Here is a 27,732-nt window from a genome sequence, read left to right as displayed (position 1 = left end):
TGGCTCAGTGGTCTAAAGCACCTACTTAGAACAAGCTTAGCAAAGCACAGGGACCGCAGTTCAATCCCCCAGCACCACATGCCAGCCAGCCCCACTCCCTGTGGGCTGAGCTGGCCACACACACACACACATACACACACACAAATAAATTAAAAAAAAAAAAAGCCACTCTTGAATCATCCTATAAGCAAGTTATTTGCTTGCTTAGGACACTAGTGAAGTAAAAACATCAAATATATAGATGGAAACTATTTTGCTTTTTTTTTTTTTTTTCTGAGACAGGCCATCACCATGTAGCCCAGGCTGACCTTGAACTCAGGAGATCCTCCTGCCTTAGCCTTCTAAGTGCTGTGTGATTAGAGATATGCACCACCATACTCAGTTATGATTTGTTTTTATTTTAAAGCTGCCCTGCTAAGCATGGGAGCACGCACCTATAATCCCAGCACTTGAAAGGGTAAAGCAGGAGAATCACTGTGAGTTTGAGGCCAACCTGGGCTATATAGTGAGTTTGAGGCCAATCTGAACTAACTATACAGCAAGGGCTTATCTCAAAAACAAAACAAACAAACAAAAAAATGTTCTCACTGGGTACCTGCCTATAAACCCAGCACTCAGGAGGCTGAGGCAAGAGGATAGCAAATTCCAGCTCAGGCTGGGTGAGTTAATTACTTAGTGAGGCCAGCGTGTCTCAAAAAGAACAAAAAGTGCTGGGCTGTAGCTCAGCATAAAGGCCCTGGGTTCAACCCCTGGTATGATGGGTGGAATGAGGGCTCTCCTCACTGAAGAAAAAAAAAGACTCTTGGACTGGGAATGTAGATAAGTGAGAGGGCATTTGCCTAGCACATATAAGACTAGTATCACACACAAAAATACAGAGTTTATTTATTTATTTATTTATTTTTGCTCTGAATGCCTTCAGGGCAGGTTTGGCTGCCTTGAGTTGTGGGGATCGAACCACAGCAATCTGAGCCTGACTGCTTTGTGGAAGCAGCCACTTAAAGAACTGAGCTAAAGGGCAGGCCCCCAAGATTTTATTTCTTAAATTTCTTAAATTACAGATTACTATTGTTTTACTTTGAACCATAAATTTTTTCAGTACTTAAAGCTTACCAAAGTCACCATGAAAATAAAACCTTGCTATCTTTTAAGACTCCTGCCTATAATCCCTGTCCCTTGCTTCTCATTTTCTGTACAGATGCCAACCACTCTTCCACCACTGCCATCTGCCAGAATGTCGCATTCTTTCTCCTCAACCCCAAATACCTTCTTACCTGAGTATTCCCACCAGCATCCACTAGTAAGCTGGTCGTGGCCAGCGTGGCCGAGTTAGGGAAGCAAGAGAAGAGGGAGGAAGCAAGGTTGGAGATGCCATGGGCCAAGAGCTCCTGGAAGGATTTAAGAGATGAAGAGAGAGTTGGAGGACTGGGGAGACTGGGTTAAGTGTTTGTCTTCTGACTGAGGCAGAGGTCTACCGTCAAAGTCGTACCTGGGGGCTGGTGAGACGGCTCAGTGATCTAAAGCACCTACTTACAACAAGCTTAGCAAAGCACAGGGACCACGGGGTCAATCCCCCAGCACCACATGTCAGCCAGCCCCGCCCCCTGGTGGGCTGAGCTGGCCACACACACACACACACACACACACACACAAATAAATAAAAATTTTTTTTAAAAAGTCATACCTGGTTGGCATCAATGTTGTAGCCATACTTGTCCGCATAGATGGAGGCAAGTGAGACAGACACAGCAAAAGTAACCAATGCAATGGGCAGTGAATCTGCCAGAATCCTGGGTAGCTCAGCCAGGTTGGGGAGGTGCGGCTGGGGAAATCTGGAGAGGGAGTTCCGTGGTAAGGACTGGCTGGATACCGCAGGGAGAGAAGAAAGGCAGAGCAAAGAGGGGTGGCAGGACCCGAGGAGGTGCTGGTGGGAGAAGAAAAAACTAGTATCATTCTCTCTTACCCTCCAGGCAGCAGCCCCACTATCTGCACATTGTATCTTGTGTCCAAGGAAGACGTGAAGCAGAGCACAGAAGCCAGAAGCACCTGGCGGGGAGATGGCGTCAGGCTCAGGCTCGCTGGGAAGAGAAGGCTAGAAGGGGCTCAGCAGGAGGAAGCGTTACAATGTGGACCAGGGGGTCACGGGGCTCTAGCAGCTGGCAGGCCGCCATACGTTTGGAATGCATGCCTGACAATACACTTACAGTCAGGGAGTATGAGGACAGGAAATGAATAAAGCACTCCTTGGCTTACGACGGGATGATGCGAGTAAAGAGGGAGCGTGTATGGAGGTGGTGGACAAGAAGTGCGACTAAGCCACTGGAAATCGGGAGGTTGGATTATACATAGGCCTATAGAAGGCATCTGTAACGGCATGTAACATTTCCTCAGAAAGAGCAATCTGGGTGGAGAATGGAAAGGGAGATAATGCTGATTAACGTGAAGAATCCAGAGAGGAGAGATGAGGAGTTGTTGCAGAGAACGACACCGCAAGGGGACGCTGTGTGGAGGGAGAAGGCACTGCCAGGGCCTGGAGCGGGCTCAATATCAGAAGTGGACAGTGGAGGTAGGGGATCCTGCAGGGTCAGAGAGCCCTGACAGGAGGCCTGAAAAAGTCCAGGAACCTCTAAACCTCTGTCTGTGACCTTCGCATTCCACAAGAGGGCGGCCGCGGCCAGTTCCTACAGGATGGGCAGGGTCCTGCTGGCCCAGGAGCCGGGAGCCCCGGCCGTCCTTACCATGACGACTTCCCCTGGGATCGGGGTGGGCAGTCTGTGTCGGAATCTCACGTTCAGCTCTTTGACCGGCACAAGCAGCGCCAGACTGAGCGCGGAGATGGTCAGTTCGGCCGCACTGCCCTGGGGCAGCGCGGTGACCACGGCCGCCAGGGTCTGTAAGCAGGGGAGGTGAGCAGAGGGACAGATCCGGGTGGCCAAGACACAGCCCGCCGTCCCGACTGTCACTGGCTGCCTACGCTTCCACCAGCGCAGTGCCCTCCCACAGCCACGCGTCCCTGGCCTCTTCCTTGGCTCATCGCCCAGTGCCCCTCCACCCTTCTTCCTCCCTCTTGGGTTCCCCCTCTTCGCGGGGTCTCTGAGAGCCCCAGCTCCGCTGTGCTCTCGCCCCACCTTGAAGAGAGAGAAGCAGCCCATCTGGCGCGGCAGAGACAGCCCCAACAGGCTTGGCAACTGGGACACGAGCACGTGCAGCGCAGCCCCGCTGGTCAGCGCCTTGACCACGGGCTCGGATAAAAAGGTGGACAGGGCACCGAGCTGCAGCGCGAACATGCCCAGCTGCGGGGAGAAGCCGCGCAGTCACTAAGACCGGCGGGGGTAGGCAGGCCAGAGTGTGCGTCCCCCAGACCCCTCCTCCTTCTCACCCGCCCCCGACTCCCCGGGGCGCCCCCTGGTCCGCCTTCACCATCAGCGCTCCGCTCCCGAAGGCCAACGCCGCGGCTACCCCGACCCGCTGAGCATCCAACTGCTCCCTCTCGGCTCCGCTCAGGTTCCTCGCCAGGGGTTCAGGCACCAGTCCCTCGACTGCCGAGCCGGTCATGAGGCTGAGTACTGCGAAAGTGCCTGGAGCCAGGACACACGCCCAAATCATCGGTGGTTGCCTCCCTCGACCAGGTGCCAGCCCTCTCTGCCATTCTGGAATTTGGGGTGCTGCCGTCAGACAGGGGCTGCCGCAGGGACCTGGAGCGCGGGAGGAAGGGGAGCGCACTGCCATCTTTTCCTCACTTTCCTGCCCTGGAAAACATTTTGACTAAATGGGGGTTGGAGGGATTTTTTTTTTTTTTTTTTTCCAGAACCGGGGATTGAACTGAGACCCTTGCGCTTGCCAGGGAAGCACTTATTCTACTGAGCCATCTCCCCGGCCCTGGGCGTGGAGGTAGACAAGTAAACTGCCGCTTTGCATCCCCTCAAGCAGCGGTACCTAGGCCACAATTTCAAGCAGAGCGGCTGTAGGCTGTAAGGTAGGAAGGGAAGGAGGAAGTGAGGAGCAGGGACTTCAGCTCTGAGGCTTTCAAGGACACCTGGAGTTCCTGGCATCCTGCCCCAAGGGGAAAAGGGGAGCTGGGTACATTCCTAGGATACTCACCTGTGGAAAGATGTCTCCCAGTGCCCAGCAAGCTGTAGATGAGGACAGGAAAGAAAGACGTGTAGAGTCCAAACACCGGGGGCACAGAGGTCAGGAGGGCAAATGCCATGCCTAGGGAAGGTAGATGGGAAAGGTCGGGGGGCAGGCGGGGTTGTACGGGTGGCCCACACCTTACAGGCTAGTACCATGCTATAGCGAGGAACTGAGGGGTTAATAGGCCTCTGCGAGAACGAGAGCTCTTAACCTGGTCCAGGTCACAGATCCGTGTGGGTCTGCATCCTGGGAGGTAGGCTTGTGTCCCTTGCCTGAGCTGAAGCCGGTCCAAGACCGTCTCAGGAGACTGAGCCGACGAGGGGAGAAGCGGGTGGGGATGTGCCGGACCTCCGCAGTCTTTCCCCAGTGCTTGGTCCCAGGTCCCTTTCTCGTAACCCTCGGAGACTCCTACTGGGATTCTAGCTGCGCAGGCCTCCTCCCCAAAGCCATCTGAAGCCTGGGCCCTGCCTGACTGATGCTGGGGGGACCTCTCACCCTGGGGCACGTGCACGACGCCCACGGTCACTCCGGCTACCGCATCCCCTAGCAGCCAGGCCCGCAAGCGGTAGCGGGGCAGCCAGCGTAGTGGGGGAAGCCTGGCCAGCAGCAGGCGCCACACTCCCGGCCCGGAGCAGGTGCGCGCCCGCCGCCTCCACAGCCTGCACAGCCGCGGCCCACCGCGCTCCGTTGGTAGCTCCGACTCCCGCTCTGCAACCCCGAAAAGCTGCTGGAACCGGGCTTCGGTGAGAGGTTCCCTGAGCTTGGTGACCAGGGGAGACCTAGGGCCGGAGGTCTCCCCAGGGCCTGAGCAGGTGCTGGAGCCCAGTAACCCACTCATTTTGCCCTTGGCTGCCTCTGACTCTTCAAAGTCTTAAATACCCCATCTGCCCCCTGGCCCTGAGTCCCGCCTCCCTGCAGCAGGAGCCAATCGGGACCTGGAGGGCGCCCTCTCCTGGGGACCTAGTAAGGTCGTTTGGGAGGGGAGACCCTGTAATAGACATTTCCTCAGATATACTCAGCTGAATCTGGCTGGATCCGGTATTCCTAGAGCCTGGCAAATCCTAACACCCACTGCTTACTACTCTTAAGTCTTTTTTTTTTTTTTTTTTTAAATACAAGGTCTCTCAGCAGTTCAGGCTGGCCTTGAGCTCACTGTGTAGCCCAAGCTGACCTCAAATTTGCAGCAATCCTTCTGCCTCAGCCTCCCAAGTGCTGGAATTACAGGCATGTGCCATCATGCCTGGCCTTCTTAAGTCTTTTGATACCCCACTTATTCCCTTCCCATATGCATTTTGAGGAGAAACAGGCTGACTTTTCTTGGGGCCCTTGGTCCTTCCCTAAGTCACTGCATTCCTGCCATGGCCTGAGCAAGAAAGTCCAGTGACAGCTGGGAACCCACCCCAGATCCAAATCCTATCCAAAACATTTTTTCCCAAAATGTGTAAGGGGCTTTATTGGCTTCAACAGTTTCATGAACTACTGCGATGGAAAGCAACTACATGTATTAGACAACAATGATGACAGAACCACCACCCACACTTCTGCAGGGAATGGCTGGGCCTAATTTAGGGGAAATAATGATTTTATTTCTTAGGACTGAAAAAGAAAATTTCGAAGCACAAGTTATTACATTCAAATTCTATTCTCAAACTAAATACTCTAAAGTATAAGCATGGTTAAATTAGATACAAAGGGGTCACCCATCCACTGCAGTTACTGAACTCTAGAATCTTGCTAATAGCTGTAGTCCCCTCCTCCATTTGCAAGAACATCTGGCACCCCTCCCCATCACCATTTGGCCCCCCAGATCCTGACCTTAAAGCCTCAGGGGTGGGGTACATAGAGGGTGGGGTCTCCCCTCTTCAATTCCTTCTATTGTTCCCCAGAAATCTTATCTGGGTCTTGCGTCCTGTCCCCTCCTTACAGTTCCCTCCCTTCATTGTCGGCCAGAGGGACCTGGGGCCCTCAGGGAGACTCCAACATCTCCTTACCCTCCCACCCTAGTAGTCTATTGTCTGCTAAGGAAGCCCCACAACACGTGACCAAACCCAAGGGACAAACGGACACTGTGGACACGTAGATACACAAGGACCCAGAACTGGGCACCTGGACCGCTACATGTTTAGCTCTCTGCTCCAGGGGCTGTGCCAGAAGTTGGGAGGGGGAAGACCCCTTTGGACCTTCATTCTTGGATCTAGGTTTGCAGACAAATCCCTGCCTGCTCAGTATGGATGCTGTTATCATCTCTCAGACAACCAAGGATAAACCAGAGCCAAAAATGCGCCATGGCACCCAGGCTCCTGTCCATCTTCCCATTCCCCAGCTGAACGTGGAAGCCACAGGAGGACAGGTACACTGAGTGCTTTGTGCTTATGGGTCAGGGAGTTGGGAACAATGGGACATTATGCCACACCAAGCTTTCTGGTGGGGTCTAGACCAGAGGGTGAATGAGAGTGAAGGAGTTCCAAATGAAGGGGAGACTACATAGAGAATTCTAAGGTCTTCCAGTGGCCCAAGACCCCAGGTCCAGACTAACAGCTACTGTAACTGCACATGAGGGACAGAGACAGCAATGTGTTCCATAGCCTGTGCCCAGTCCTTTCACCAAGCCCCTCCTCTTGAATGGGGCCAGCGAGCCTCCTCTATATCACTTCCCCACAAATGCAGTCCCTTCTTCCCTCTGCCAAGACAGCAGCCTCTGTGATATAACAAAACCTTTATTCTCAGAGAACAGCAAAAACAAAATCAAAACCCAAACCATTAACCCAAGCCCTTGCCCCAGCCCTCCCACCCAACCACCCACATAATCTTCCTTTTGAGGTGATGGTGATGCATGCATAGGGTGGAGCTGAAGGATCTCGTGTTTCTTGGACAGAAAGAAGTCTTTTGGGGCCTAGGTCCTCTCCTCCACATTGACATCTTCCTGGTCTCGCTCACCCTTCAGGTGCACCAAGAGAGAAGAATTGTGGGAGAGGGAGGAATTCTGGCACGGTGACAGAATTGCCTTGCAGTTCCTTGAGGAATAGGTGGTTGAGTCAGCACTACCTCCACGGCCTTCACCAGTTACAGCTCATCTTCATCTAGCTTGGCAAGTCTGGCCTGGCAGGGAAGGGTGTTCAGGGTTGGAGGAACTGGAGGAGAGTCATGAGGAGCCTGGGGGGTACCACTAAGGACCTGAAGAAAGATTCAATTAGAGAATCAGGGAACGCCAACACCTATCTTTACCCCCTGTCTTCTTAGTTTCAGCCTCCACTTGGCCCAGAGTTAACATAGAGGGGAGGAAAGTAAGCGATGGGAAGCAGGAAGAGAAACACAAAAGAAAGGTGATAGAAGAAAGGAGATATGTGCAGGGAGGACTTGGAGATCTGGGAAGAAAAAAGGTCCTCCCCATTCCAGCCCTACAACCAGGGAACTGTATTCCTCATACCTGTGTGTCCAGAGGCACAGGGGTTCTGGCCACTTCTCTGGGCAACAGCAGCAGGGAGGGGAGAGAGCCATTGATGGGCGCATGAGTGCTGACCTGGGCCCGGTCCGCAGGCCGCATTCTCCCAGGGCTCCCTACCCCAAGCCCTCCTGGCCGTCCCAGGCTGTTGGTCTGGCTCTCTCGTCTCTGATACTCAATGGGTGACTGCAATGCTAGGGCAAAGAAAGGAACAACAGGGAGGTTACAGCAGAAACAGGCCCCTTTCCGAGAGCTTTTATGTGTCATCCTCTCATTCTGCCCTTCCATATCTACCAGTATATCTACCAGTATAAAGTGCTTGGGGCTTTAGGGCTTTAGAGTTACCAAGTCTCGAGCTAACTGGGAAAATGTGGTGGCAGAAAGAAGCCAGGGTCAGAGGCCAGAGCTGGAGATTGGGAAGTGACTCAGAAAGTCACGGGATGAGGGTGCAGTGAAGGAGGGAAAACAGGGGCTTCACCATTGAGAAAGTCCCGCTGGCTTTCCAGGATCTGGGCCACTTGCTTGATCCAGGCTTGACTGACTGCAGGGTCTGAAGCCTGTAGGACATAGCGCTGGATCCCACCCTCTGGCCCTCTGGAGGTCAGTGCAAAGCGACAAGGATCACCTTGAAGGTTCCCCTCCAGTCCCAGGCAGCTCACCTGAATTGGCAGATAGGAGAACTCCAAAGTCAGGCTCTCCAACCAGTCCAGCACCTAAACATCCTCTCAAGCCATCCCAGTTGCGGCCCTCCCTCACAGCCCCTTCCCACCTTGATGCTACTCTTGTATACATATCCAGGCTGTGTGCCACCTCGCACTCCTCCTCCCAAAGCCTCGCTGAAGATGATGATTTGCTCAAAGAGGAAGACACGTCTCTCCCGACCCCGGGAAGAGAGCAGGCCCCCAGTCTCAGGCTCCGTGACCCAGAAAGTGTCCTGGCCTAAGAGCTTCCCTTGAGCAGTCAGTTTGCCCTGGAATTAACAAATACAGCTTTAAAAAAAAAGAATAATATGCTGGGGGAAAAAAGGAATGATCATTTTGTATATATATATATATATATATATATATATATATTAGGATAAATTTACAGCTACTTTTGCTTAATTCAAAGAGAAGAAAGCGGTGTACTAACAGTATTTAGACAGAATATCCTGTCTGCTTCTTGTACTATGGATAACCACTAAGAAGATAACAATGTACAATGTATTGATTATCAAAACTGTCCTATTAATCAGCTGTCAAACTGTCTCATTCATATTTATTTCTCAATAAAAATTTTTTTTAAAAAATTGAAAAAAAATACAGCTTTTGAGGAAATGCAAGAGAGAAAGGGCACATGTTTCATCTTTTTTCCCCCCAGACACCACCCCAACCAACCATGAAGTCAAATCCAGAAGAATGTCCAGACTGGGGTACAAGAGCACTGGGCTGCAGTTTCTCATCCCATCTCTATACCTCAAATCCTCGCAGTCTCCCCAGGGTCATCATATCATTGCAGCGCTTGGGCACGAAGCACATGACCTCCACAGCTTGCTGGGAAACAGGGGAGCAGGGAACGTTGTTGGGTAAAGATATTCTTCACCCCGCTGTGTCTTCACATGTGTCCATCCCAACCAGCCTTCCCCTAAAAACAAGACAGCTCTAAACCACCCTGGGGGACTACATGGTGTGTCCTGGAGGATTTGGGAGTCCTCACCTCCAGCTCTTCTGTATCCATCCCAGCTCTACTGTAATATTTAAGAAAATCCTAAAACAGAGAAGATGTGCTCAGGGAGGTCTGAAGGACTTCCTCAGAAGCACTCACATCCTTCCCCGAGGACACAGGTAAGGAAGTCTAGGAAGCCCTGAGAACCCTGGGGAGATGTGTTCACTTCCAGTCAACAGTGCCTGCATGGAGAAGGCAATCCTGACCTTGAGCAGCAGCTGGTATTTCATGATCCGCTGCACAGGTTTGATGAGGAGGTCACTGAGCTGCAGGCGGTGTCCCAGCTGCTGCCTGAGCTCCTGGGGACAGAAAGAGGGTTAGTTTTCTTTCTTTCTTCCTTTTTTTTTTTTTTTTTTCTCAGTACCAGGAATTGAACTCAAGACCTTGTGCTTGCCAGGCAGACACTTATTCTGCTGAGCTATCTCCCCAGCCCTGGGACAAGGTTAGTTATACAGCAAGGAAAGTCTTCTCATGCTGATTCTGTCTTCCTTCCCCAAAGGCACTTCACCACTGACCTCAAAGTAGCTGTCTCCAAACTCTGACACCACGTGCTCTGACTTGGGCTTATTCTGACAGTACACCACATACATATGAAGTCTTCGTTCCTAACAAGTGTAACATTGAAAAGAATAGGATGAGTGAGGAGGGAGAGCACACCTCCCAGAGCCTGGCCCCAATCCCAAGCCTTTCCTCTTCTAGGCTCCACCCTCTTAAGTCTCACATGTTTGATGAAGAGCTGAGCCAGCCAATCAGGATCTTTCAAACACTGCTGTAACTCCTGCAGGAAATAGCTGGAAGGGTTGGCAGAAAAAGGCAAGTCAAATACATATCAGAATCCTCACATCCTTAGCACACCCTTGATTCCAGCACCCTAGTCATGTTCCCTGCAGAATTTCTTCTAATATTCCTTGAGTCCCAGTGGGCTGATGGTTGAAGTATAGCGATGACTAGCTGGATTCCCCTGTCAGCACCTAGCTCTCAGGCTCCAAAACTTACTCGCGGTGCCACTCGTAGATTTGCTGGATATTCCCAAACACAATTCTGTCACGGCCTCGAAGATTCTCAGGAACCCCCTGAGCAGCCATGGTAGCCATGTAACCCTGTGGGAAGGTTGGGGTAAAAATAGGAGCATAAGTCCCAGCCCTGGTGGGATTCTCCTACCAACAAGTATACAAATAGGGGCCCAGAAGGGTGGAGAAAAGACATCTCCTAAAAATATCACCAGGCAGAGAGAAAGGACAGGTGGTGGGGGTGGGAGGATGGTAAAAGGTGGCACTACCTCCACAATCTGCCCCAAGTCGTCCACATACATTTCCTCTGTTTCTACCAGTTCACTCAGGACATACCTAGGAAAGGAGCAAGAGGTTGCCCCCACTTCAACCTTGGTACGTCCTTGGTTTAGCTAGTTCTCCCCTTCTGCACTAGAAGCCCCTTCAATCACCACTGCCACAGAGGACATGCCACCTCAAATGTGAGTTCCCCAAGGGGTGGGGCTGTGGACACTTACATACTCCTTTCTAGAGCCTTTTTTTTCTGTTCTTCCTCACTCTCGGGGGCTTGGGACAAAGTCTCCTCTTCAGGTGGCTGGAAAGAAAGAACATCTTTGCAAGCAAATACATATTTTCTGGGGTGAGATGCACCCTCGCAGACCCACTTCTTCATACCTGTGTCTTATTCCCAGGGCCCTCCAACAATGTGGTCAGTAAGGTCAGTTCTGGCAGCTCTTCTCCTGTGGCTAGCGCTGGCTCAAGCATCCAGTTCTGGAGCCAGAAGCCAAGTGTCACTGGTCAGACCATTGGCCCCACCTTGCCCTCTGTCCCAGTGTCATCCATGCTTCTCTGATACTCCATGCTCACCTCATATGGTCCTGCTTGACCACTGTCTGCCTCAGTCTCCATACTGAGACAGTGTTTGGAATGATCCAACCATCTCCTTAGGCCACTGACTGGCCCTAGGGGTGCTGGAGAACAGTGGCCAGAGCTGAGGCCAGAGCTGGGGCCAGAAGGGGCAGGCAGACCAGAAGCAGCAGAAGCTGATATACTCCCCTCACTGCCAGTAATGGAATAGGATTCTAATAGGAGAAAAAAGAAAAGAGGTGATAGACATTGCCCAGTTCCAGTCTCAGGATCTCCAGGGAACTCCTCTCCTCTTCACTGCACTCAGCCCCTCTCTCCCAGAGAAGCTCACACTCTTACCACCCTCACTTGAGTTGCCCAGGATAGAAAATTTCACCAGGGCTTCTTGGGGAGGAAGAACAGGAAACACCTGGCTCTCCAAGCCTGGAACCCCCAGTTACTTGGGGAGGTTTCCCATATCCTGAGCACAGAACAGATATGGGGGTGGGGGCAGCCATCTGGGCAGACACTAGAAACTGAGGGTAGCCATCTGCTCTCCTATAACCCTCCCCCTTCCAATGGGTACAGACCATTCTCAGGGAAAGGGGTGGGAGAAAAAGAGCTGAGTCCATCTGCCACCCCCAGACCCCTCCTCCCCCAACTGTGCTGATCATTATAACAAGAAAAGACTTCTGCAGACCACCTCCCCAACACACAAACACACCAATAGAGGGGGCCAAGGAGTAGAGCCCATGGGGCTATCTCTGGCCAGCTGCTCAAAGCAGCTGCAAGTGGAGTTCTTGCAAAGCCCCCTGTAGAAGCTCCTCATTCCTCAGTCCCTCTGTCCCTCTTCAGAAGTAGATTCTCAGCAAGATGATTTGAAGGGAAATAGAAAATGGTTTGAAGGTTCTAGGCCTAAGAAGATTATGAGTGGTTTTTTTCTTCTTCAAATCTAGTTGACTATAAGAAAGAGCAGTCTTTTACCCTTTCCCCAAATTCCTTAACTTGGAGCTAACAAATCTGGAGGCAAAGGGACCTTAGAGATCCTTAAGCCACTTTCTTAGAAAATACAAGACTCCAGCCCTAAATCCCCGAGGCCAGGGCAAACGGATGCCCTGAGCCCCAAACCCATCCCGAGCTCAAACTGGGCCCTCCAGACCTCACACTCACCACGTCCCCCCCGGGCGAAGCAGCAGCCGCATTTTGCCAGCACTTTTCGAATCACACGGGGACAGGCACAGCGACCCCCCTTGTGCCCCTCCCGCATGGCGCCCAGGCCCCCCCGTGTCCCCCACCCGGGCCGGCCATGCAGGGGGAATCACGGGGGGCGGGGCGGGGACGGCGCAAGGCGCACACCCCCCCTCCCTCCTACCCGGGTCCAGCCTGGGGGAGGGGGGGAGGCAGGGGATGGGGAAGGGGTGTCCAGGAGTAGACGGAAGTCTAGTCTGGGGGAGGGCTGGGGGCTCTGGAGAGAGGGCGGCGCGGGCCTGGGCCGCGGAGCTGGGCGGGGAGGGTTTCCGGAACCCTGCCGGTGCGGGGCCCAGGGTCCAGATGTCCAGCCAGGGGGAGGGACGGTGGGGAGGCAGGGGCGTGATGCGGCAGCCGCTCCCGCTCAGTCTCCGGCCCGTGTCTGGGGCTGCTCTAGGCCCGGACAGAGAGGAGAGGAGGGCCAGCTCCCCGGCCACCGGCGCTGCGCGGGTCCGGGCCGAGCGGCGAGCGGAATAACAGGCCGGGCCGCGGAGCCGGCGGGGAGGGGCCTGTGCGGGCGGCTCCGCCTCTCCCGCGCGCTCCGCCTGCGGGCCGGGTTGTCGCCCCGATCCCCCTCCCCCAGGCCCCAGGCGCCGCCACCCCACGCCCCTTCTCCGCGGCGGCTCAGCGGCGGCTCCTCTCTCTCCTCCCCTCCCTCATCACGGCTCCTACTGCGGAGCGCTGGGTGGCGACTGAGCCGCGCGGCGGAGTCGGTCTGGGTCGCCCCTTGGCCTCTGCGGTGGAGGACAACGAGGTGGATGGGGCTTTGGCCTGGGCGAGGACGTCCTGGGGCCGCGTCTGTCCTCGGCCTCGCGGGGGTGCAGCAGGTCCCGGTGTGGGGGGTGCGTGTATGGAGAGCATTTTGTGGGGAACACAATCCCGGTGCCGCCCCCTGTCTGGACCCTTCTTTTATCTAGGCCCAGGACTCCAGCTAAAACTAATCACCAATTAAGGCGAAGTCCTGGAGCCAGGGCTGGCGAGGGGCCAGGGGTGGGGCACCCGGACACTCCGTCTGTGGGGCTCGGGACCGATGGAAGTGGGGACACACCTCGGGCTAGACGGCGAAGAGGAATGTGGCGGTCTCCTCGGTTAAATGGGTTTCATGCAAATTTGACGCGAACCTCTATACTAATGAGAAGAGTATTTTTGAAAGCGCCACTTTGCGCTGAATGACAGACTGCCCCACCCCACCCCAGTTTCTTACCGGGCAGCGGAGCCCAGGCTAGGACCTCATGATTGCGCTCCCCTCTCTGATCCCCCTCGGAGCAGTTGCTCTCTGGTTCAGTACACCCCGACCCTTGGGGAGTTTTCTTCGGGGTCTGTGGGGACAGAATGACTGTAAGGAACCCTACCCCCTAAGGATCACGATCTCCCCCTTCCCCTTCTCTTTCCCTGTCAAAATCCACATTGTCATAAAAAGGTCTCCCCGAAAGCAGTTCCACTCCTCTAATTGAACTCTTAAAGCCCAGGAACTACCCCGAGGAACGCTTGTTAGCGGGTAAATTGAGTTGTGGGGTTCGGCCTTGCTGAAAGCCCCTGAAGACTCCCCCACCCCACTGCTGTCCCCCCTTCTTACCCCCTCCTGCCCAGGTACAGCGCATGCGCGCAGCATGCCCCCCATGACCCCCAGTATCCGGTCAGTGCGGCCAGGGGCGGGGCGGTCCGGGGGCTTCATGCTGGACCCCCTACCCTGCTTCAAGTCTCAGGGTGGAGGAGGCTCGGAAGTTGGGGGGCTCCGAGGCCTGCGCGTGTCCGGGGAGTTGCTGCTGCTGAATCCACCCCCTGCCCGGCTCCGCCTCCACTCCCACTCCAGCCAAACTTCGATGAAGGGGTAGGGTTGTTCCCTTCTCTACAACCGTAGTTCAACCACAAACAAACCCCTCTTAATCCTCGAAGCATGGCTCAGTGCTCCGCAATATCTGCAGAGTCCACTGGTTACATCCTACTGCTCTGGGTCCTCAAACACAGGAAAAGGGGATTTTCCCTGCTACCCCTGGCCCCTTCACAGCAGGGCCTGCTTCCCACCCCACCCCCTCCCTGTCCATGGAACAGAATGGGTGTGGCATAGAGTTGCATATTTTACTTTATTTTTATTAAATTAAAAGCTACATTCTGGCAGCGATTCCAGAACAGAGTAAGGAGAGCTCCTTATAGGGGGCAGAGAAGAGCGAGAAAGACAGAGACTGACAGAGACTGAGACACAGGAAAGGACAAGGTTAAGGTAGGAGAACTGTATCTTATGAACACACCACGGGCTGGCTCCTGGGAGAAGGGGGTGTCACATCAGTCCATAGTGGAGCAGTATGTGGGGGCTGGGGTTCAAGAGACCCAATCCTGTCCACCCAGGTCCTTTCTCAGCTTAGTCACTGGAGCACAGCACATAAAGCCAAGGGCAAAGGAGGCTGGGGAACTGGAAGTATGTACAGGGACGCGGGGAGTGGAGCTTGGAGACCAGCCTCTGCCAAAAGGGAGCTGCTCACAGGGCACTGAAGCACTTGGCCAACAGGGGACAGGGGAGGGATTGCCCCTTCCCCTCTGAACTCCCTCTCTGTCAGACAGGTCCCCTACTTGTGTGGTGTGGAGGGCAGGGGAAGAGAAGAGAACAGAGGCTTCCATTAGGTCCTAATAGAGGAGGACAGCAAGGTGGCAAAGGGGATGTCCTTCAGTCATCTGTGATGCCCTTGGCTCTCAGCTCCTCTTGCACACGGGTCAGGTAGGTGGGGTCTGGGTATCCAAACCTGGGTGCAAACAGAAGTGAGAGTCAGGGTTAGCTGTTTGGGCTTGCTCTTACTATCCCATGCCCACCCTCATTCTGGGTGATTCCGTACCAGCCCCATTCAGATCCCTTCCCACCTCCCCTAAAGCCGATTCCCTCCAGAACCAAGGCTGATTCTGTGTATTTTTCTAGGTCAAGTTAGGCACATCAGCCTCAGGTTGAAATCAGGAGATGGGATGGAAGAGGTGGTTGAAGAATTTGGGGTAGTTCTCTCCAGTTAGGAAGCTCCCAGAGGGAGAGGGTGGATGTTGTTCCCTTGGTGGAAATGAAGAGAAAAGGAGGAGCCAAGAGGAGGGAAATGAAGAGGAATCGCACAGCTGGGGTCCCCCTGTGCAGCTGGTCTTGTGGTGGATGTCGTTCCAGGTGATGACATTCGGTCTCCCTGTGGTCATGGACGTGCCAATAGTGAAGGTGAGACGCTGGTCAAATGCCTTTCGGAACAGGGTCAGCACCTTGTTGCCCTCGGGGCAGTCCGGGAGGTAGGCCACCCGTGTGGTGCCAGGGTACCGAACTCCTGGGTTTGGGTGTTCAGCCTGGAAAGAAGGGGAAGCAGCATGGGAAGTGAGCAGCAGGATGGCCTAAGGCCCACATGCTGGTGGAGGGCATCACAGCCAATCCGTGCGCCCTGCCTGATGCTGGCAAGGGAGCAACAGGCTACCAGCCTTCTAGGAAAGGAGGCAGCGAGAGCCTGTTTCTGAACATAATCCTTATTGTTAAGAGGCTTTTTTCAGCTGTCATAGTCCCTCAGGCTCAGTACAGTAACAAATGGACCCTTAGAAATGATGCAAGGAGCTGGTCCTTACCTTGCAGAAACATTAAGACTCAGAAAAATTTATTGTTTGGCCTTCCCTCCTCTACCTGAAACTGTAATGCTTCTGCCACTGCTTAACCTGTTCCATTTTTCCATTTTCCCCTCCAACCTCACCCCATACTGGGGATCGAACTCAGGACCTTGCGCTTGCCAGGCAGGCACTTATGCTGCTGAGCTACATCCTTAGCCCTTTATTTCTCTTCTTTAGCTATTCTTCTCCCTCTGAGAGCCAGATTTGGATGTTTCCCTTTATCCAGCAGGAAGACACCTGTATGCCCTTGACCATTCCTGCTTTTACCATTCCAGTCTCTTCAAGGTTTTACTATCTTGTGTGGAACACAGGGCCACTTTTAGCTGTTAGGATAATCAGACCGCTTCCTGGTGTGCCTACTGCACTGGGGCCGCCACCTCCACAGAATTTACCTTCACCAAGAATATCTGTCAATATCCATATTCATGAGACATAGTGTGCAATTCTTTTCTCTCACACCTGATTTTGTGTGTGTGTGCAATATGAGGGACTGAATTCAGCACCTCTCCCCGGCGCTAGGCACATACTCCACCACTGGGCCGCATCTTGGTCTTCATACTTGATTATTCAGTGCACTCTGGCTCCATAAGGATGGAAAAACCAGGGCTCAAGGCCATGTCCTAGCCCCAAGTCACTGAATAGGAAGGCATACTGAAGACAGCAAGGCTGTCACAGCTAACACACTCAACCTCATCCAGTTTTCCTATGTCAGAGTGCAAACTTGGGAAAAATCAAACGGTAAGGGGAGGCCATGGTTTTCTTACCCCCTGGACACCGGGCGGGAAGACGTACTGGATGACAATGGTGCCGTACTTCTCGTAGCTGGGCAGGAGGAGGGTGGCGTCCTTGGAGACCAGCATCCGTCCATTCTGGGGCTGGTTGCCCACCAGCTGCCCGTAGAAGCGGCCGCACATGGGGCAGGCCTTCTTCACCTGTAGGGCTCGGGTGATGCAGCCCTCACAGAATGAGTGCCGGCACTTCTCCAATGTCTTGGCATTCTGGATCTCCCCCAGACAGATGGGGCAGGTGCTCTCCTGCTCTTCTGCCTCCTCCCGAAGGCGAGGAGGAAGAGGAGGGGGCAGAGGAGGAGGAGGTGGGGGAAGCCCCCGGGCCCCTGGGGGCAGAATCGGGGCTGCTCGGAGAGGGGGTGGCCCTGGGCGGTGCAGCTCAGGGTGTTCCCCACCACCACCCAAAGCCAGGCAGCCCATAAGCTCCCCCTGCCTCTGAGCTTTCTTCAGCTCTTTCTCCGCCTCTTTTAACAGCCCCTTGAGAGCCTTCCGGGCCAGGTAGAGCCCATTGGGAGGGGCCGGGGGAGGGCCCTGTGGGGAAAGCTGGAGAACATAGATGTCAGAGGTCTCGCCATCTATGAGGATGGACACTCGGTGCTCCTCCCGAAGCCGGGCCAGCCGGGCTGGGGTCTCCTTGCTTAGGAAGTCCCACACAGGCTTGGAGACAGTCACTTTGTTCTTGCAGGTGCCTCCACAGGCTGCCATTCTGGACAGGACGAACGACACTGCCCCCAGGATGAAAGGGACTCAGGGTGGGGGGGTACCCATTTGAAACATTTAAGTGCCTCCTAGTTCAGGTTCCTTCCAAACACCTGTTTTCTCAAAGTCCAGCCCCACGCCCTCCACCAAACTAACTTTCCATCTTTCTCTGTCTCCCACACCCCAGCACCCCCAGGAGCAAGGAAGTTTCTTCCCCTACTCTCTTATTACTATCAATCTTGGCTTTCCTTTCACTTCACCCACGATCAAAGAAACAACCTGCCCCTCCCATCCTGGGTGACACCTGGGCTCTTTAAAGGGGAGGGAGACTTTGGGCCCTCCTTTGTGCTCACTTTGATCCTGAAGAGCTTAGAATTGGCATGCAGGCTCACTCTCTTTCCCTGCTCCCTACTTGTAGGTTGTGTGACCTGGTGGAGTGAGAAGAAAAAAGAGGGAGAGTGAGAAACCCCCTCCCTAATACCCAGCAGCCCAAGCCCAGCAGCCCACGCAACAGACAGGAACCTGGGTATAGATTACTCAGAGCACCAGAGGAACCCAATGTATGGACTGAAGTTCTCTTCAGAGATGGGTACCTGGAAAGCCCATGGACGATGGCAGCAGCAGAAATCCCTGTCTCCACACTCAGCTGACCAAGACTAGGAGTGAGAGAAAAAGGTTATGAAAGGGTTATGGCAAATGTCACCACTTCCCTCAGCCAGCCCAGAAGCAAAGCTCCTATTTGCTAATCTTTCTCCCTGTAGAATCTCTTCCCCAGCTCCACTTTCCTCAAGTTGTTAACTCCAACACTCTAACCTCTCTCTTTCCTTCCCCATCTCAGAGGTTCTCAAGAAAGCCTGAGGGGCAGAAAGAAAAAGCCCACACAGATAGAGGTGGTTCTTGCCACCTCCCTCAGGTCACAGGGACAGGAGTATTTCTTATGCTCCCTAACTCCTCATCCCGTTCCACACTCCCAAGTAATTTGGCCCCTTTTGTTGAAGGGGAGCCTTCCTGAGGAGCTAACTCAGTCCCTCTGCTGAGGTCTGTCGGGGACGTCAAAAAGTGGCAGCAGCCCCTGCAGTAACAAAGTTCTCATTGTCACCTTTTAAACCCAACGCACACAGCAGCACTGTCGGACCCTCAGCTTTCCAAGCTGCAGGTAGAAGGGGCCGGGCTCTTGCAGGGGCTCTCCTGGAGAGGCCTGGTGTTTCCCCTGAGTACTGGCACATTCAGCTACAGGGCTGTCCCCACAACACCTCCAGGTTCAGCTCAAAGAGAGGTACCATTAGTGTGATCTCAATTTATTGATTAATTAGGAGGAACGGTGTCCATTTGTGCCTCCGTCATAGTACCCTCAAGAAAAGATGCACCCAAGATTCACAAAGTAAAATCGGAACCCCAAGTCTCAGAGCATACTGACTGTGCACGGGTAGGGACCCTCCCCACCAAAGGAGCCCCGGGACCTGAGCTCTAAGTCTGCTGGCACAGGAAAGGGAGGCGGGGCCCTGATTTAGGCTGGATCTGAGATTCCTCTGGGGCGACCCAGACCCGATGCAAGGCCAGTCCCTCCTCCACACGGCGACGGGGGGCAGGGGCAGCCTGCGAGGGCCAGGGTCCCGGGGGCATCCGCGGAGGCAGCCCCACCCCTCCCCCCACGGCCTCCTCCAGGACCGACCCGGAACCGCCTCTCCGTATCCCCCACTCGCGGAAGCCCCGGAGCCCTAGGGCTGGGTGAGGGTGCCTGTCAATCCGCCTGCGGCCCTCAGAACTCCCAAATGGAGGCCAAGGCTTGAGGGTGCTAGAAAGATGCTCCGCCGGGTCCTGGGGGGAGGCGGAGAAGCCCTGGCACCGCGTGCCGGGGAAGGAGGCGAAGGAGGGGGGCGCGGAGGAGGCAAGGGGCTTGCGAGGGGTGCACATGGGGTCCGGGGAACACGCGGTGGGTGTGGGGGGCGCCGGGCTCACCTACCTCTCGTCAGCGCCGCCATTGCCGGTCACATGACTGAGGCTGTTGCTGGGATGACGGTCCGGGCCTTAGCAACAAGGGGGGGAGGACCTGGGGAAGGTGGAAGGGGGTGCAGACCCAGGGAAAGGGAAGGAGGGAGGACAGCACCCCCTTTCCTTTCTCAGGTAATGATCACTGCTTCCTTTGACCCTTCCTACCCGAGAACCCCTCCCCTGCCCGTTCGCCCCAAAACAAAAATGGAGGCACTGTCCCAGGCTTGGGGGGAGGGGGTGGCGTCAAATAGCCGGGGGTAGGAGGTTAGATCCCTTAGAGACGCCACCCTCTCCCTTTTCTTTCCCAGCCAGCTGCGTGACAGCTTTTGGAAACTAGTGGTGGATGGTGGGTGAGCAGTGCCGGTGGGTATAAGGGAATTTTTTTTTTTTTTTTCTTGGAACCAGGGATTGAACTCAGGCCCTTGCCAGGGAAGCACTTATTCCACTGAGCCATCTCCCTGGCTCCAATATAAGAGAATTTGAAGAGGACAATTTTTAGAGATCGTTTTTGGTAGAAAGGTCTTTGAGGAACACCACGGGATGGAAAATCTTAGTAAAAAGAAAAGCACTGGTGCTACAAAATCTCATTATTAAACTACTTCAACCCCCTCCCTCATCTCTTTCTTCTTTCTAGATTACCTTTTGTGACCCTCACAACCTGCCCTGAGATGGGTAAGTGCCTGATTTGTTTTTTCTTTTCACAAACAGGGACACTGATACTTGTGCAGAATTGGAAGTGAATAGATCTATTTTAGATGGCTTGGCATGGCTGTAGTGTTAAATGGATGGTTCAAATAGAGTTAAAAATTCTCAGAGGAAAAAAAAAATCTGATTTCTGCTTCTCACATCAGAATAGTCTCCACCCTGTCCAGCTCACTTCCCTGGGGCCACATCAAGCCAGGTTTTTCCAAAAGTCCTCCCTCCTCAGCCAAGACACACTGAAACCTCCCAGACTGGCAACCAGTGCTAGTCATCTCCCCCTACTTTCATTCCCTCTGGAGAGCTGTTCACTCATTTTCCCAGGACCTTAATGTACACTTCCTGTTCTCCAAGCAGAAGAGTGCTTTCCCAGGAGGCGCAGAACACTGAATTCCTTCTGGTTCAGCTGGTAGGCTGAGGCCCACTTACTTACCTCTAGAGATGGAGTGTGTTCAAGCCTAGAGCTCTGCCACAAAGGCCACATCATTCCACTCCTCCCTGGACCTCCCTATGGCAATTCCCACAATGTGGATGAAATTTCCCATTCGTAGTCCACCCCTCACCACCTTCTAAGCGCAGCCATCCTAGAATCCCACATCTTTAGAATTCTTCAGTTGGGCTCTGTATCCCTAAGGACAGGATTCCTTAGAATTTAAAAAAGTTATAAAAATTTCTCTGAAGGCATGTGGATTGAATAATTTATTTTCTGTATTGTGGTGGTAATGGGAGTAAATACATAACGATCTTCTTTTATTAATAAAAAAAAAGGTGAAAAAGAAACAAATGGAAGACTATACTGCCTGTGATACATCAGCCGCATAGTCAGAAAACCCAGTTCTAAAAAGCCACAGCTGCTGGTGTCAGTTTTATTGCATTCAACAGGGAAAGGTAGATGGGAATGGAAAAGACCTAACAGGCCCAGGACAGGACGTTATTACAGGGACTCCAACCCCACACTGGAGTCCTCTCACTACCTCCTTTGGAGCAGAACAAAGGCGGCAGCATCTCCTTATGACCTTATGCCTTCTTATGAGACTGGTCAGTCCAGCCAGACACAGAGCAAAACAGCTTTACATTCCCACGGGCCAGGCACTGGTGCTCGACTTTATGTGGAAAAAAATGTGGATGTTTCCAGGGGGTGGGGGGTATCAAGAATGAGTGTCTTAGCCCCAAAGGCATTGGAGGGAGGGGAGGACACCTATCTGATCTCATGCCATCATGGTCTTCTACATTCTGAGAATATCACCCATTAACTCAGCTATCTTTGGAGGCGGATGGGTGATTGAGTTATGGCTCTGACTCCTCTCTGGGGGAGGAGAGTGAAGATGACAAAGAAAGCCATCTGTCCTCTGGGAGACACAGTGGCAGTATAAGATGGGACAGAAGAGAACAGAATGAAAACAAATCCAACTGGAAAAAAGGTTTGAGAAAAGGCAAAAGTGTCCTAGCTGCACACATTCAGGAGGTTCCCACACTTGAGACCTCCATCCTGTTGAAATGACCAGAACTGACCCAGTAGAGATAGAACCTTCTGGAAATAGAGTTCAAGGACAGCTAGCCAGGAAGAAAAATTAACATGGAAGTGAACTGTGCACCCTGGCCCATCACTCCAGCCTCCAGAACAGCACATGACCAGTGAAAGAGTTCCAGCTCCAGGAAAGGCATGAGGCTCTGGTCCATGCAGCAGTAGTCAAACACCTTCCTTCATCCAGGCTCAGACACTTCCGGCCATCTCTGGGCTTCTGTGCCCAGATGTGTAAATGGGTGCAGATGGGACTGGGAGTAGGGCTGGAGAAGACTGGAGAAATCACTTCTTGCCAGAGACCTTCTCCAGTTCCCTGCATAGTCACAAAAGTCCTCTAGGTCCTGCCTCTGTGAGGTGCCAGCCTGCTGACCACTCCCCACCCCACCTTACAGCTGGATTAGCTATTTTCTGTCACATGTGCATGACATATTGCACCCACATTTGTAGTATCTCGAAAGTCTTCCAACCCATGGCCTACCAGGAAGGAAGCATACTATAAAGTCATCAGCAAATGAGTCCTATAAAGTCATCAGCAAATTCAGATACTTGTAGTTCATTCCACACAGCAAAGTGCATCAAGTTGTTTCTTGAGCCAGGTCCATCTGTCCAGGCAGGTCTTGAAGATGACCCCACCCCTCAAGCTTCCTATTTTATAGAAACAACAGGATATTTTACAAAGATCAAGGCACTTGGAAGAGTCAACAATAATACTCTCACGAAGCAAGAGGGCTTGTTGGAAGGAGGGAGAGAAGGAAGAAAAATGGACAGATGGGAAAAGGGCAATGTATTTCTGGGGGCCAAGAAAAGCCTATTCAATGAGATGGAGCTATTTGGGTGGAAGGAGCCTACAGCCTGAATTTTAGCATAGGAGGAGGAGGAGAAGCAGTGGCAAGAATTTTCCCAAGCCTCTCAGAACCATGCCACCTTGAAGTTGAAACAGCAATCACCATGGAGTCAGACAGGTTCTCAGGCAAAGATGTTGGTAATAAAATCCAGGAATCGCTTAGCATACTGTTCGGGATGCACAGTAGAGATCTCTGCCCCCGCCTGTGAGAGGAGGAACAAAACAATGTGTCAGGCCACCACACCACATCTTCCCCATTCCCTGTCCTCCCACCCACCGCAGCCTGTTTCGCTTCTTTTGCCACCCCACTGCTCTGACCCAAGAGACTCTCTAATAACCAGGATAGGAAAGGACAAGTTTTGGGGAACTCTCACCCCATGCTTGACAGTTTTGGCTGCGTGAGCTGCTTTCTTCTTGGCATCATATTGTGTCAGGATGTCAATGAGGCCCATGAAATACACCTCCTTCTGGGGGGCCCCTGGAGAAACACCACCAGTGAGAAGGTAGGTATGGTCCGAATTCTCCTTCCCCAGGAATCAGATTTGTTTGGAAAAGCTAACCAAACTCTCCACTCACTGCTTGGTCTCTGTTCCCCAAGGACAACCCTTCCCACTCTACCCTCAGAATCCCAAGATCTCTCTCACCCTCAGCACTCCGGATGGCGTAGACATCAATGTAGGACTCAAACTCTCCAGGTCCCAGCGGTCGGTGGGAATGAATGTAGCCTCCAATCCCCTCAGGGGAGGTGCCGTAGGAGCCCACCAGAGCAGCAGGTCCCGACGGATTACTGTCCCCGTCCCACTCTGACTCGTCCTCCCGCACAGGCCCCTCCTCCTCTGGTTCAGAGCCCCGGATAATGTCGTGAATGCCCAGCAGAAGGCTGTAGTCCATGATCTTCAGTTGCACTAGAAACTGAGACCCACTGACAGATCAGAAAACCCTCTACACCTCTACCCCAGAATTCCTGGGCACCTCCTAGGGAAGGCTAAGGATTAACATTGAAGGTGGGACTACCACTGACCCTTAGTGCCTAACTGTACTAGAATCTATTGCTTACCTTTGCTCCAGCCTCTGTGGGTATTTGTTATCTCAAACTCAAACCCTGAATTTAGAGGACCCAAAGAATATGGGGAGAGGAGGCACTTTTTCCTATAAATGGAACAACTAAAACGAGCCAAAAGAAGGGTACTTCTGAGCACCCCATTATCACCTCCACATCTCTCTTCAGCTTCTCCAGAAATGCTTTCTTCTCTTCCTCACCAATGTACACTTTCTGGTTCTTGTTGAGGAAGTCCATATCCTTAAGAGTGGGCAGTTCTTTAACCTAGGATAGGGAAAAGGATGTCTTGGGACAGTATCACCCCACGCTAGGGTGTCACAGCCCTGCCTCTGTGCAATCTTTCCACCTCAGTGGCCCTGAGGATGGCAGTTTCACACTGCTTCAGTCCAGGGAATCCAGAGTGTGAGCCGGGTGTGGTGGTACCCACCTGTAACTCTAGAAATTGGGAGGCTGAGGCAGGAGGATTGCTGCAAGTTTGAGCCAGCCTGGACAACATAGTGAGCTCCAGGCCAGTCTCACATAGTGAGACTTTGTTTCAGAAAACAGGAAAGAAAAGCACAAATCCTAGATTGTCTTTTTGGAGTCACTAAGTTGTACTAACCCACAGCATATTATATTCCACCCTGTTTTTTGGGTTTTCTTTTTGGCACAGTGCTACATCTCCAGCCTGCAGACCACCTCATTGTACTCATACTCTTCAATAAAAACCTCCACGCTGACTTTTTCTCTTTAGCAAAAATATGTTTCAGTACAAGACCCCACAGCAAAAGCTGGAGGGTGGACATTTTGAGGTGCAGTATCTCCATTCATTCCCAAACCTCCACACAAAACACTCCCTGCCAGGGACAAAGTAGCAGCTACTCCTGCCCCGCAGGCCACCTTGGGTCAGTAGAAGCACACATCTCTTCTTGTCAGTGGCTTGAGAACAGCTGATGATCTCATCCTATGAAGACCCTTTCATCCCAGCCCCATCCTCCACCCTGACACTTAACACGAGGGTCACCTTTTCCTTATCGCTGGCTTCCCGGGACACTAGGGAACCCTGTGGAGAGACCCAAAGACTAAGTCAGCAGAAGTGGTCGAAAGTACAAAACCCAGCTTCTAAGAGGAGTACTCAAATCTGTACTCTTCTGTTTTTTAAAAGGAATCATTTGGAGCCGGGGAGATGGCTCAGCAGAATAAGTGCTTCCCTGGCAAGCGCAAGGGTCTGAGTTCAATCCCCAGTTCCGCAAAAAATAAACAAACAAATAAATAAATAATAAAATAAAATAAAATAAATCATCACTTCCCTCCCAGGACCCTCCCTATTCTCAGGCCACAAGGACCCTCCCCTAACCCCAAGCTCTCTGCTTACCTTCAGGTCATACTTCCTGTGCACAGGAAGTCGGTGGCTAAACATATTGCGCATCACAAGCATGTAGCTGTCTTCATTCTCCACGCTGACTCGGTACATCCCCAAGAACTGGGGCAGCAGTGTGCTCCCATGGCACTTCACAATGTACTGGGGTAGGAAGAGAGAAAGGCATAAGGAGAGGCTGAGTAGCAGACATGAACTGCCCAGGGGCGGGACTGCAAACACCACTGTTTCAGAGGGTGCAGAAAGCTTCAAATGAGATCCTGTGGTGGCACACACGTGTGATCTCAGCACTATGGATCACCAGAAATCGGCGGGGGGGGGGGACCTTCAAGTAGAAGTTATAAGGTGATCATTAACAGTGGGAAGTTCCTAAAAATGTCCCTGATTATCCATGTGGTTTCTGAATCACATCTTCTGACTTATTCCATCTGTATAAAGTGGAATAAGATTTCCAAGATAGACTATTTATGTATTTATTTTGGCGGAACTGGGGATTGAACTCAGGCCCTTGTGCTTGCCAGGCAAGCACTTATTCCACTGAGCCATCTCCTCGGCCCCAGGAAATCTTTTTTTAAAAAAGAAAATAGAACTTATGTCTACTGGGGCAGGGGAGATAGCTCAGCAGTCCAAACACCTGCCTGGCAAGTGCAAAGATCCAGGTTTGATCCCTGGTATGGCATGCCACGCTGGCCCTGGAAGCTCACTCACACCATGCCAGCCATGAAAACCAGGTGTGGTGGCACATGCCTATTATCCCAGCATTGGGGAGGCTGAGACAGGAGGATCACTAAGAGGCTGAGCCATGTACTGAGACCCTGTACCAAATAAATAAATAAGAACTTACGTCTGCTCATCAATATGATTTAGACCAGCATCTCTCAGTGGGCTAGGTTCCTGTAGTCTGCATAATGGCTATTTGGAATACTTCAGCCCTCCTACTGAGTCACATCCCTAGTCCTATTTATTTCTTATTTTGAGACAGAATCTGGCTCAGTTGCCTTGGCAGAACTCAAACTTGTGATGATCAGGCTCCTTTGGCCTCCAAAACTTCAGGCATGTAGCATTATGTTCAATTTGGTAGCCTACTTCATAAAGGGCAATTCTTCAGCCAGAAATGGAGGCACATGACCAGCAGGCTGAGGCAGCACAAGTTCAAGGCCAGCCTGGACAACTTAGCAAGAAACTGTCTCAAAATAAAAAATTTTAAAAAATAAAAATTTGAGGGAAGGCTGGAGATATAGCTTGGTAGCTCAGTCCCTAGTACCACCCCAGGGTTAGGGGGAAAGACAATTCTGCTTACAGGGCTGGAGGTATAGCACAGTGGTAAAGTGTTTGCCAAGCAAGTTTTAGGCCCTGGGTTCAACTCCTAGTATGGTAAATTAAACAAAACACAACACCAACACTATTCCTCTTTCAGTGCTCTCCCCCCCGTCAGTTGCTGCCTATTTCTCCTCAAAGCCAATTTTCTCAGGAAAGTAATCAGCAACCAGTCTATTTCTTATCGCTCATTTATGCCTAAAACCACTGAAATCAGATTTATCCCCTCATTTCTTCTCTGGAATCACACTCAAGTCCCTGAGTTATCAAATCCAGTTGGTATCCCAGTCACTGTCATATTTCACCTATGTAGCACCTGATGTTAGCCAGCCTCTCTTTAAAATGTTTTTTTTTTGGGCCGAGGAGATGGCTCAGTAGAATAAGTGCTTCCCTAGCAAGGGCCTGAGTTCAATCCCCAGTTCCACCAAAAAATAAATAAATAAATAAATAATACAATGTTTTTTTTTCTTTTTGTGGAACCAGGGATTGAACTCAGGCCCTTGTGCTTGCCAGGGAAGCGCTTATTCCACTGAGCCATCTCCCCAGCCCCTTAAAATGTTCTTTACCCTCAACTGTCCTTACATCACTCTTGATTTTTCTCTGCCTTCAAACCCTTTATGGAATGTACTAGGGCACCAACAGTTAAAAGTGCCCATCTCTTCTATATTGCCTTTATGGTTTTTTTCTCTTGCTCCTTAGGGCTCCATCTTCAGTGTCCTCATTTCATTACATATGCTTCCCTTCAATAATCTTACCTACATTTACAATTGATTTTAGGTGAAAATAAGTGGTTTAAGTGACCACTTACTCATATACAACAAGCAAATCTATACTTCTAATCTCATCCTCTTTCTTGAATTCCATGCCCACCTCAACTACTTACTGGACGCTTGTACGTGGATGAACTGCCATGCTGAATCAGAACTATCTTTCTCCAAAAACCTGTTCTTTTTTCTGTTTCCCAATGGTTGTTAGATAGGTGCCCAAGAATTTGGAGGATCCTTTGTCTGAGCTCCCACACTGTTCCCAGAGGTCTTCCTCAGCCACTTGGCTGACCTAGTCTTTGGGTCTCTTCACAGAGTTCCATAATGTCCCAGGAGGCCCGCCAGAGGGAAAAGCTGACACTCATTTTAGGTGAAAAGGTGAGAAATGGAGTAGGGGAGAGAGAAGAAAGTATTTTTTTAGGACAAAGTGGTACAAAAGCACCACTGGATGAGTCTGGGCATGTAGCTCAATGGTAGAGTTTTTGCCTTGCATGCACAAGGCCCTGGGTTAATCCCTAGTGCACCGCCCCCCCAGTACTACTGGTATGTACAAAATGGTAAGGGACATGTCAAATTCTTCTATTAAAACACATATAAGGGGGCTGGAGAGACGGCTCAGCGGTCTAAAGCACCTACTTGGAACAAGCTTGGCAAAGCACAGGGACCGCGGTTCGATCCCCCAGCACCACATGCCAGCCAGCCCCGC

At 52.1% G+C, this 27,732-nt stretch overlaps 4 protein-coding genes across 11 annotated transcripts in view; all 4 read right to left on the bottom strand.

The window, feature by feature from the left end:
* Slc26a10 (solute carrier family 26 member 10) overlaps window positions 1-6,074 on the bottom strand; it is a 9,595-nt gene extending 3,521 nt beyond the window's left edge. Inside the window, exons 1-9 of the mRNA XM_023707291.1 lie at window positions 6,059-6,074; window positions 4,630-5,004; window positions 4,102-4,212; window positions 3,421-3,578; window positions 3,129-3,293; window positions 2,739-2,891; window positions 1,964-2,046; window positions 1,685-1,832; window positions 1,275-1,388 (exon numbers count right to left, since the gene is read on the bottom strand). Coding sequence (XP_023563059.1) covers window positions 1,275-1,388; window positions 1,685-1,832; window positions 1,964-2,046; window positions 2,739-2,891; window positions 3,129-3,293; window positions 3,421-3,578; window positions 4,102-4,212; window positions 4,630-5,004; window positions 6,059-6,074 — 1,323 coding nt within the window. The remainder of the gene's footprint in view (window positions 1-1,274; window positions 1,389-1,684; window positions 1,833-1,963; window positions 2,047-2,738; window positions 2,892-3,128; window positions 3,294-3,420; window positions 3,579-4,101; window positions 4,213-4,629; window positions 5,005-6,058) is intronic.
* Window positions 6,075-6,834: 760 nt separating this feature from the next.
* Arhgef25 (Rho guanine nucleotide exchange factor 25) lies at window positions 6,835-14,123 on the bottom strand. 3 transcript variants are annotated; one of them, XM_004647018.2, is made up of 16 exons: window positions 13,940-14,123; window positions 13,568-13,682; window positions 11,137-11,351; window positions 10,945-11,040; window positions 10,788-10,864; window positions 10,560-10,626; window positions 10,277-10,380; window positions 10,002-10,071; window positions 9,796-9,885; window positions 9,487-9,579; window positions 9,272-9,322; window positions 9,031-9,108; window positions 8,346-8,546; window positions 8,055-8,235; window positions 7,562-7,770; window positions 6,836-7,308 (listed from the first exon to the last, which is right to left on the bottom strand). In XM_004647018.2, the coding sequence occupies exons 1-16, from the start codon at window positions 14,036-14,038 to the stop codon at window positions 7,198-7,200; spliced, it is 1,857 nt and encodes a 618-aa protein (XP_004647075.1). In that variant the 5' UTR covers window positions 14,039-14,123; the 3' UTR covers window positions 6,836-7,197. The 3 variants fall into 3 exon arrangements, with proteins under 3 accessions (XP_004647076.1, XP_004647075.1, XP_023563073.1); XM_023707305.1 differs by having other exon boundaries at window positions 6,931-7,233; XM_004647019.2 differs by lacking the exons at window positions 13,568-13,682; window positions 13,940-14,123 and adding an exon at window positions 12,286-12,871 and having other exon boundaries at window positions 6,835-7,308.
* A 306-nt stretch (window positions 14,124-14,429) lies between these two features.
* Window positions 14,430-19,644, bottom strand: Dtx3 (deltex E3 ubiquitin ligase 3). 2 transcript variants are annotated; one of them, XM_023707327.1, is made up of 6 exons: window positions 19,432-19,644; window positions 18,062-18,124; window positions 17,822-17,896; window positions 16,746-17,494; window positions 15,455-15,672; window positions 14,430-15,101 (listed from the first exon to the last, which is right to left on the bottom strand). In XM_023707327.1, coding segments are annotated over exons 3-6 (1,044 nt in total). In that variant the 5' UTR covers window positions 17,823-17,896; window positions 18,062-18,124; window positions 19,432-19,644; the 3' UTR covers window positions 14,430-15,025. The 2 variants fall into 2 exon arrangements, with proteins under 2 accessions (XP_023563095.1, XP_012368339.1); XM_012512885.2 differs by having other exon boundaries at window positions 16,746-17,475.
* Window positions 19,645-20,853: 1,209 nt separating this feature from the next.
* The window catches only part of Pip4k2c (phosphatidylinositol-5-phosphate 4-kinase type 2 gamma), a 13,254-nt gene continuing 6,375 nt past the window's right edge, over window positions 20,854-27,732 (bottom strand). For 3 of the 5 annotated variants that reach the window (XM_004647014.2, XM_023707304.1, XM_023707303.1), the window contains exons 5-10: window positions 24,943-25,089; window positions 24,592-24,630; window positions 23,739-23,852; window positions 23,173-23,440; window positions 22,903-23,006; window positions 20,854-22,731 (exon numbers count right to left, since the gene is read on the bottom strand). In XM_004647014.2, the coding sequence (XP_004647071.1) occupies window positions 22,651-22,731; window positions 22,903-23,006; window positions 23,173-23,440; window positions 23,739-23,852; window positions 24,592-24,630; window positions 24,943-25,089 (753 nt within the window). In that variant the 3' untranslated portion in view covers window positions 20,854-22,650. The remainder of the gene's footprint in view (window positions 22,732-22,902; window positions 23,007-23,172; window positions 23,441-23,738; window positions 23,853-24,591; window positions 24,631-24,942; window positions 25,090-27,732) is intronic. The other 2 variants (XM_023707301.1, XM_023707302.1) reach the window with 2 other exon arrangements.

Source organism: Octodon degus, unplaced genomic scaffold, assembly GCF_000260255.1.
Source record: "Octodon degus isolate 3935 unplaced genomic scaffold, OctDeg1.0 scaffold00286, whole genome shotgun sequence".
NCBI classification, from domain to species: domain Eukaryota; kingdom Metazoa; phylum Chordata; class Mammalia; order Rodentia; family Octodontidae; genus Octodon; species Octodon degus.
Note: the sequence above shows the minus strand (reverse complement) of the source record. Positions and strands in the feature narration are given on the sequence as shown.